This window comes from Malaclemys terrapin, chromosome 3 (genome assembly GCF_027887155.1).
Source record: "Malaclemys terrapin pileata isolate rMalTer1 chromosome 3, rMalTer1.hap1, whole genome shotgun sequence".
NCBI lineage: Eukaryota > Metazoa > Chordata > Testudines > Emydidae > Malaclemys > Malaclemys terrapin.
The window spans coordinates 162,567,632-162,577,661 of record NC_071507.1 but is presented as its reverse complement, the minus strand read 5'-3'; the positions used below and the strand labels follow the sequence as shown (position 1 = coordinate 162,577,661).

General features: G+C 38.2%; 1 protein-coding gene across 1 annotated transcript in view; it reads left to right on the top strand.

Annotated features, from left to right (window-relative positions):
• FAM83B (family with sequence similarity 83 member B) overlaps nt 1-10,030 on the top strand; it is a 75,977-nt gene that overhangs the window by 2,082 nt on the left and 63,865 nt on the right. Inside the window, exon 2 of the mRNA XM_054023727.1 lies at nt 4,636-5,139. Coding sequence (XP_053879702.1) covers nt 4,696-5,139 — 444 coding nt within the window. The 5' untranslated portion in view covers nt 4,636-4,695. The remainder of the gene's footprint in view (nt 1-4,635; nt 5,140-10,030) is intronic.

Sequence of the window (10,030 nt, the reverse complement as noted above, 5' to 3'; positions counted from 1 at the left end):
GCACTACCCAGGTAGGGAATGCAGTGTCATAAAACATCTATTCTGTTAGCAACTGGCTGAGCAAGGCTCTTGTGTATTGTCCATAGCTTTGATAATAGGAATAATTGGTTTAAAGGTGTATTGTTCCAATAACAGCCATAAAATCCACAAGCATCATATGTGATAGAGGTGAGGGATGTAGGGAGATGTTTGTGCATTGTCTTATTGATATATACCCACAGGTGGGTCATTGCCTAGAGTAATGTGCAATGTATAGGGGCCTGAATATGGAGCAGGACTCATTATTTATTTTGCCTTTTCTGTGTCTGCCATCCATCTGTCATCTTTGTGGAGGCTAACATGTTGTAAGTCCATTTCTACGAAGACACACATTTCCACTTCCTTCCCAAAATACAAGCTTTGTCTTGCTGTGCTGCTTGTAGCAACATTGGAGAGGGCGGGGTATGTTGTTTGCGTGAGCAAAAATGAGCAAGCCTGTGCAGGATGCATGCAGAGTTTACATACTGTACCAACTGATTCAGCTGGATCACGTGCTCTGAAATGCAAATCTCCTATTCATTCAGTGAAGCACATTTCAGCTCTTGGTAGGAAAATTCTTTCTTGACCAATGTTAAGTATCCAGTCCCTATGTCCACAAGTGGAAGATGGCTAATACAGTGAATGTCAGGTGCACGCAACTAAACATAGGGAAAGCACTGGAATTGACAGTTGATGGTATATCTCAGAAGGTACCTGACAACTTTCTCACAGCCAGTCTGTTTTAAAAATATGTACACAAAGTCTGATTAATCAAAGTGCATTTGACATATATAAAGATAGGAAGATGGGTTTAGGCAAATTACTGAAACCTCAGACTATGGGCTTGATCCTGCAAATCCTTAGCTGTATCAGTAATAGGTTTGCTAATGTAAGGATTAATCCTGAGAATGAGTCTTTGAAGACTCAAGCCCACTGTACAGAAACAATATACACGGCGGAAGGGACTTAAAAAAATCTTTCAAAAGTCAGCGCACTTTGTTTCCCAATTTAATCTCTGTGCTGATTTATATTAAAAAGATCTCAAAAAAACCAAAACCATATACTTTTTTAATATAGTGAAATTTTAACTAGCTGATACACCATAAAAAATATGAAAAGTTTAGTTTGCCTGACAGACCAATCGTCTAAATCTCTGTTCTATAGCGTACCTTCTACAAGTTCTTAACCTTCCATCAAGGTGCCCTTCCTGTGCAATAACTCTTACGTTCTGGGAAGGGAAAAGACAATTGCAAGAGAGTTAGAGATGGTACTATATCTACTTGATAGAATCACTTCAATTTGAGAGTCTTCTTTTGTCTTAACTTATCCACGTACCAGACACTGATGTCCTTAATTCCAGACAATATGTTCCATGTGTCTCACCTGCCTTGACTGCTTTCTTTTTCCTTATGATAAACAGGAAATTTATTTAATTTCTTAAAAGGATGCTGCTTTTGACACTTTTATAAGCAACATTTTTTTCTGAGAAACATAATTAGTCTTATGTGGGACAAAATTCATTAATGCAGAAGTCTGCAGCTTTTTTTGAGATGGAGAGTCATATTGTATTTATAGCCTGCTGCCGTATGTCTTAGCCCAGGTAATTGCATTTGATCTGTATGTCCTATTTAATAAATACATTTTCTTCAATAAAACAACAGGCAAAAACCAAAGAACCCCCTGTCCTCATTTAAAAACAAAAGAAAAGGAAAAATATCAATGTTGGCTCAAATGCTTGGCTGGAATAAATCTATAAAGCTCCATTAACTTAAATTGAACTCCAATCTACAACATCTGAGTTTCTAGCCCATTAAAAATAAGAAAACCAAACCTTCTTTCCCTTAATCCCCACTGCAGAGACTTGCATAGACTAGTTAGAAGGAATGAATAGTGGAACAAATGAAGCTTTGCCTCATTCATCGTGCATCAGTCCCCACACCCAATATTTATTATATATTTATTAGGGGTGGAGGTGCACACAGAATAAATTGAATAGCAATGCATACTGAAGAGAATAAAGCAAGAAAGTATGACAAAGGATAGAAGGGAAATATATACAGAAAGTAGAAATCCCTGGCTAACCATGTTGTGTAACATCACAGTTGAAGATTACATTTTAAATTATATAGATCTCATGGCAGTGTGCAGTGTTATTTTTTCACTTGTTCTCAAGATGTCAGTGTTTTATATTTGAATGATCCTGTTCCAACTATTGAAATCAATGGGAATTCCCATTCTCAACAACACTTAGATACCACAGTAGTAACCCTCTTTAGAAATACCTTAGAGAGAGTGACTTCAGTGGAATCAGGATCAGGCCCTTACCATCAAACTAACAGTGCAATGGTTAGAGTGATATTACCCCTGGGAAAGTCCTACAAAAGTGCACTAACTGGTCAATTTAGTAGCCTGCATTAGTGAATTGTCTTCCCATTAATATTCAGTTGAATATCTATGAATTTTGTACTTAATAACTTTTCACTCTTGGTCTTAAATAGCTTTGAAAAAGTGTTGCCCTGTTGTTTGAGTTCACAAAACATTGATTTCAAAGTGATACTATCTCAACTTCATGAGAGGCCTAATTTTGTCTTTTTAATTTTTTTGCTCCTTTATGCATCACGGACTGATTCTCCACAGCCTTGCACCATGTGTAGTCATTTGCATCCGTACAAAGTGTGTGTAAAGATGTTACTATTCCTATTTTATACCTACTTTGTACCCACTGTGCAAGGCGGTGCATAATCAGCCTCTGCATATCTCCCACTGTAAAACATCATAATTCTCAGTCAGCGGACATGAACCAAGCCTCCTTTAGCTTACTGCTAACCACTGAAATCCGCCACTACAGTAGCAGCAAAAAACACTTCTTTTCCTCCAGGCTCAAGAGCATAGTATTTTGGGTGATGATCTCTCCTTCTGGTGCCCCAGAGACAGAATTCAAATTGAATCCTTCATGTGTCTGGCTGATGCCAGCTTCAGATTGGCCTTTTCCCATTTCTTTTAAGCTTCAGATTTAGCAATCTCCTCAACAGCAGTCTTGGTTTAATTTTTCACTCCTATTTCATCCTCCTTTATCCAGCTGATCTTTCCTCCCTTAGAAGGAATTTAGTTGCAAGACCAACAAATCTGCAGACACAAATATTACTTGGATTACTATCCAGAATTGAAAATAAATAATATTTGAACATTGGATTTTACAATTAAGTTAGTACAGTGTGCTATAGGGAGCTTTTAATTTGTATTTCATTAGGCTTAATTTAAGTGGTATTTGGAAGCCATTTTCAGTTGCATTTTCATATTATTTAGGCTATTTCCAACGTAGATTACTAAAGTAAATGAACACTGCACTTCTTGCAAAAACATTAGGAAGATCTACATATAAATAAAATAGTTTATGTGCTCAATAAATAAGTTCAGCATAATATGTACATTTATTATTTACATAAATAGTGCATTACTGCAAAATATCATTAAATAGGCTTCTAACAAGGATTTTCACGTTAATTTTCTAGCAACACATTAGGTATCTGTGTCCTAAGTTACTCTGCACGCAATAGCTGTTCTCCCAACTTCCCCTACTCTCCTTTGTTTATCTTTCTCTGAGTCACATTATGTTGTTACCATTGGGGTTGGGAAGGTTCTGTCATGTACCTGCTTTCTGTTCTACCTGACCACTTGCATGCTGCTCTCTTGGGTTTCCAAGTTATAGCTTACCTCCCTAGGCCAAAGATTGTAAGGAAATTGTAGAAGTTCAGTGGAGTTGTATGGCTGTAAATGAGAGGAGAACTTGGCCCTCTATTCTGTATGTACTTACTCCCCTTGTACGTACCCCCTTTCTCTGTGGCAGCAGCCACAAACCCCCTTCCAGTTTAATTGAAAAAAGAACATTTATGTGAGCAATAAAAAACTCCGGATTTTTTATTATTGTTGTTTTAAATTAACAGTAAGATAAAAGCAGCCGCTCCAGAGGCTGAGCAGGGTGGAACTAGAAAACAGATTGCTGAGTCATAGTCTGATTCAAGATGTGGGAGGAGACAACTCTGTTTCAAGTAACTCATGAAAGTGAGGTAGGCTGGCTTTGCTTCAAGCAGCAAGAGGATTAGATCAGCATGGTGAATAAAAAGGTAGATAAAGATAAGGACATCAAAGGCTGTGGTTTCAGAGAAGCCTGAGAAAAGGTATGTGTACAAGGGAGGACTATGAGAGACTATAGCATAAAGAAGCAGGAATCAGGGCTGGGGTTTTAACACTTTTAAGTATGGTCCAGCAAGCATAGAGTTTTGAAACAGTTGTCTGGAGGAAATTTACATATTCATTCTCCACACACAGAACATGTGCTGTTTATACTACAAGACTAGGAATCAGGAAATCTGGGATGTATTGCCAGTCCTGCCACAGACTCTACATATGAACCTCAACAAATCACTTAACTCACAAGTGCCTCAGTTTCCCCATCTGAAAAAGGGGAGACTAATACCCACTTGGCTTAGGTTTGTGAAGCTTACTTGATGAATTTTCAAAAGCACTCTGAAATCCTTAGATGGTGGAAGAGAAGGTTAAAGTATTATCATTAAAATTTCCAAAAACATTAACTGTTTTCTTTCAATTTCCTCTCAGGTACATTTCATTGGTGCATGAATGGAAATTTAAAAGGTTTGTCATTAAATATTGGTGAAAATGGAAACATCATCTATGCTTTCATCTTTACACGATGAATGCAGATCAGACAATTACATTGAACCTCATTACAAGGAATGGTATCGTGTAGCTATTGATGCTTTAATTGAAGGAGGTTTAGAAGCCTACCAAGAATTTCTTTCCAAAGAGAGATGTTCAGAATTCCTAGCAGAAGAAGAAATTAATTATATTTTGAACACTGTTCAGAAACTTCCTCAAAACACAGTTTATTCCTCTGACAATGCTGTTGATGATACCTCTTCCTCGGGTACTTATTGGCCTATTGAATCTGATGTGGAAGCTCCGAACCTTGACTTGGGCTGGCCCTATCTGATGCCTGGAATATCTGGAGGTACAAATATTGATCTACTTTTTCATCCACCACGAATACAGCCTTTCACAATAAAGGAAACCATTAGGAAGATGATAAGAGAAGCAAGAAAGGTAAACAGTTTAAACAATATTTATATTCAAAGACTATGGAAATAATTTGATATTTATTGAGTCTTTTTGTGCATACTATCAGTGGGAAGAAAAATCTGCCTGAAAGAAAATTGGATGTAAAGAATTATTGGATTGAGGCCTTTGATAGGCACATAAGAAATGTCTAGATAATTGACAGACCTGTTGTTTTGATCTCAGTTTTCCTTATGAATATAAACTGAATCTTCATATGAATGTTATAACAACAAATTTGGAACATTGGACTAGATCCTTAGCTGGTGTCATTCAGTCTAGCTCCAAGGTCTATCCAATTTGTTATTTTGCTGTGATTAGGTGTTCGTGCGTGCATGTGAAGTTGTCTGTCGGTCCAATTCTTGTGAAAATGTTGCTGACTTACATGTACCAGAATCATGTTTCTTGAAGCGCTCAGGAAGCAAGATTTTTGTGACTTTGAATACAACTCCTGCTTACAGTAATAGAACAGAAAAGCACAAAAGAGTGGTAAGAAGAAGTGCACACTCATCTTGCAAAACAAATAGAGGTATTATTTTAAGCCTACTAGCCTTGACTTATGACCTTTTAACTGTACATTATCATATTTAGCTTAGGCCTTGATCACTGTGTATGCTGCTGGAAAGCTATAGAAAAGTATTAGCACACTTTAAATTGCTTACAGTTTCAGAAGAGTCTCAATCTTGGATCAATATTTCTTTAAAATGGAAGCAAAACATACAAAGTTTACTAATTTTAAGCTGTGATATATGAGGCACCTATCAAAGCTTTTTGTAACAGAAAGCTGTATAAGCAAATACACATCTATCCAAAGAAAAGACATGACTTAAAGCCCCACACTTACCTCAGTAATGTGGCATGGAGGGGCACTGGAAGAGTGTAGGCTCAGATACAGCAGTCCATCCCTGTTCAGCAAACCACTTTGTCAAAAAGTTTCACTTTAGGCCCTGTTTCATGTACGATGTGCTAAGTAAAAACATGAAATGACTCCACATTTCTAACATTAATTTGGGTCTTTATTAAGTGAACTAGTTACAGGCATGCTGCAACTGCAGCTAGTATTCAAGCCAGAGGAATAACAAATTGGCTTTGTGGTGCCTCCTCCAAACCCGTCTCTCCTGCAACCTGTGCTCCTCCCTCTAAGTTTCCTGCAGATGGCTGCAGGTCATGGTTAAGCCTACCAAGGGCACATAAGTGTGTACTCAAATTTAAGCTCCTGCTGAAGTGCTTTGCTGAACAAACATGGGTTTAATCATGTGCTGAAATGCTTTGCTGAATTGGGGCCATAAAGAGGAAGTGGACTGGTAAGGGAATGGTGAGAAAAGGCAGTTATGTGGTGGTATTTTTCTACCACTGTGGTGCTGCCACCAGTCCATCCCTACTATTTGCTTACTGGTACTGCTGCATGTTGGGAAGAAAACAGTCCAGTTGCAAGGGAGGGAGGAGTTGGGAAGAGTTGGTCTTCATGGCGTATTCCTTTCTGAATGAGTCAGAATACTGTATTTATGTTAATGCTCCTGTTAGCAGCAATAATTCTGCCAATTTATTCTAATCTCCTTTCCCCATTGGAGGGCCTGATCCATGAAAACCCCATTCCCCTAAGGAAAGCACTCGACAGCACAGTTAGCCATGCTGCCAGGACTGGCTTCCCCTTGTGGAAGGGGCTTGGAGTACCAAAAAGACATACTGACTTCTCTCTTAAGACCTGAGATTGTGAGGAGTGGCATGTCTTTTCTGTGTACATGTTTCTTTCTGGCCTACAGTCCATGCTGCTTCCATTGGTTCTGCCCTATGCAGAGGATGCTGCCACATGAATGCTCAAAATTTTGGGCAAATATTCCTCCTCTGTGTGTTGATATGGGAAAGGTTGGATGTGACCCTTACCGTTTTTAAGGAAGGATCTATGTATAGTACTTTAGATCTCTAATACTTTATTTAAATGACTTCCATGTTAATTAAGAGAATGTTTTGTAGTTGATGTTACTGATGAATGAGCAATAATAAGACAGAACAAAGACTTGATTGGTTGATCGGTGTAATACCAAACAGGAAAAAATGAAGTTTAATAGCAGTCTTAAAACTGAGCCTTGTGGTGATATAGATAAGGTTCTTCATGAAGTTAACATTCAGCCTTGAAGGGGGAAATGGTATTTGTCTGGGTCTTAAAACTTTTTTTCTTGTATTTTCAGGCATGTGATTCATGCATAATTATGCTTAAAGAAAGGTGCACTGTAGGGGAAGTATTTATAATTAGCAGCAGTAAAAATTTAGGTCAGTTTGTAAACATTAGAATTAATTTTTTTTTAAAATATATGGAGATATCATATCTCCTGGAACTGGAAGGGACCCTGAAAGGTAATTGAGTCCAGCCCCCTGCCTTCACTAGCAGGACCAAGTACTGTTTTTGCCCCAGATCCCTAAGTGGCCTCCTCAAGGATTGAACTCACAACCCTGGGTTTAGCAGGCCAATGCTCAAACCACTGAGCTATCCTTCCCCCGAAATTCCAGAAAGGACCATGTAACTTTCTTGGCAGAGGTAGGTTATGTTGAGACATTTTCATTAAAAGGTGTTACTTGTCACATAATGGGGAGTGGTCAAATGAGACTGTCCTCAGGAAGGAGAACTTCATTTATAACTTGGTGATGAGGCCCCAAATGTTTCATATCTTATCTCACCCCCACTGAAGTTAATAAGAATTTCAGCTTTAATGGGAATAGGAGCAGACCTTAAGTGTGCAAGGTAAACTAGCCTGAGACTGGTGGTGATGATTGATCCATCAAATAATCTAGATTCTCTTTAAATTTTGGGAGATTTACAGGGGAAAGATTACCAAGGTTACCTTAAAGGTGAACTAATTTTTCTCAAGGATGGATGGAACAACATGTGATTTAGTAAAATAATTATGTATGTTAATTTTGTCCGCTGCTTTCTTTACTGAGGCATGTTTTGTAAATATAATCACTGACTAATGATGAATCTACCCTGCCAGAGGAAGAATGTCCAACGTAAGGCCATACTATGCTAGGGGGAAAAATAATAATATCCATAAAAGATCTCAGAAAAGAATCTTGCCAATAATGTTTTTTCCTTATCAACTTAGCTTATTGTGAATACATTGAATTTAAAAATTAAGTTTAATTGCTACCATAGTAATATGTTTTAGAGCAGCAGCCGTGTTAGTCTGTATCCCCAAAAAGAACAGGAGTACTTGTGGCACCTTGGAGCCTAACAAATTTATTTGAGCCTAAGCTTTCGTGGGCTAAAACCCACTTCATACTAATATGAAAACACAGGATGGTGAAATAGCCATAGTAAGAAAAAGTACAAAGCCACCTTGAAGCAGCTCCATGATTTTGAGCCTCCTCTGAAGAGAAATTGAGGATGGAGCAGGGTAGACAGGGCCTCCAGAAATAAGGCAACTGGCTTGTTATACTCATCCTTCAGAGATTTCTCAGTAACCCTGGGCTGTTTTCCAAATTCCTCTGGAGCTCAAGATGCTATAAAAGGGCTGACTCATTGCACCTGGTGGATAATATTTTTTTCCCCAGATAATTACTCTTCTGGGCACTGGTATCAAGAAGACTACTCCTCTGTTTTGGGTCAACATGAAATTTCCTTATCTTACTGTCCAGTACCATGGGTAACTCATTAATAACATATTCCTTCCATGAGTTCCCTATTGACATCTCTTCATAATTGCCTCCAATATTATCAGATTTGAGACTTGCATACTGTGGTGTGGCAAATAAATGAGAAAAATACTACATTAATATATCAGGTATGACAGTTGTTCAGAGATGTCACAGCGGGGAGGGAAGAGGACAGAGAAGTGGGTCTGAAGCTGGGAGGTGTACTTCCTGGCAATGTCTCTTCCTCTCATTTTATGAGCTTGGTTTCTATCTTCTCCCTAAATCACTCACATGTTCCTACCAAGTCTAATAGTGGACATTCAAATATTGGTCAGCACCTCTTGGAAACCATTCAGATTAATTTCTACAGAATCACCTAGTTCAGACAACACCATGAGGTTTGGTTTGCACCACAAAGGAAGGATGTTTGGAAAACAATTTTCAGTGCTTACTGCAGTACTTTTAGAATTTTTGACAGCATGTAATAAGTTAAGATACACACCAGACGTTGGAAACAATTCTTGAAAATGCCTAAGCATATTTTTTCTGTATTTCAAAAGATGTTTTAAAAACAACAAGCAACCAAAACCCCAAACCTGTGCTCTTTACACTAAATTACATTTACTTACGTGAATAGTCCTATGAGTAACAATTTTCAATTTCTGAAATCAATGTAAGTTGTGGGGCCCAGTCCTTTCATAAGTAAGGCTACTTAATACATTTATGTGGCCAAACTTGTGCATCAAGTTTGAAAATTTTGGGCATTACCTTCAGTTGGACTATCAATGTGAGAAAAGACTGCAAAACTGGGCCCTTAAAAAACATTAAAACTACACTGTAAAAAAAGACTTTTACTAAATGTAGTGGGACTCATGGCAGAAACGTACTGACTCAGAAAGAAGTACCAACTCTGTATGAATTAAACTCATGAAAGATACAGGTCCACACAGAAAGTAACTGCTTATGATGTCTTCCAGTTCACAAGACTTAAACTGATTCAGTTGCTTGGATCTAGTTATGAACCTAGAAGGAGATTGTGTGTACAATAAGAAACTAATTCTTCTTTGAGTGATTGCACATGTCCATTATGGTCGGGGAGGGGAGAGGATGTGCTGCACACCTTGTACACCAGTGCTGGAGAATTTTCCCTAGCAGAACCCAGAGGGGTGGCCACACTGTGACCTGGTTTTCCTTGTGCTCTGAGCTAAGGTTATAAAGGGTAAAGCCGCCATGCCCATCCTATAGTTCC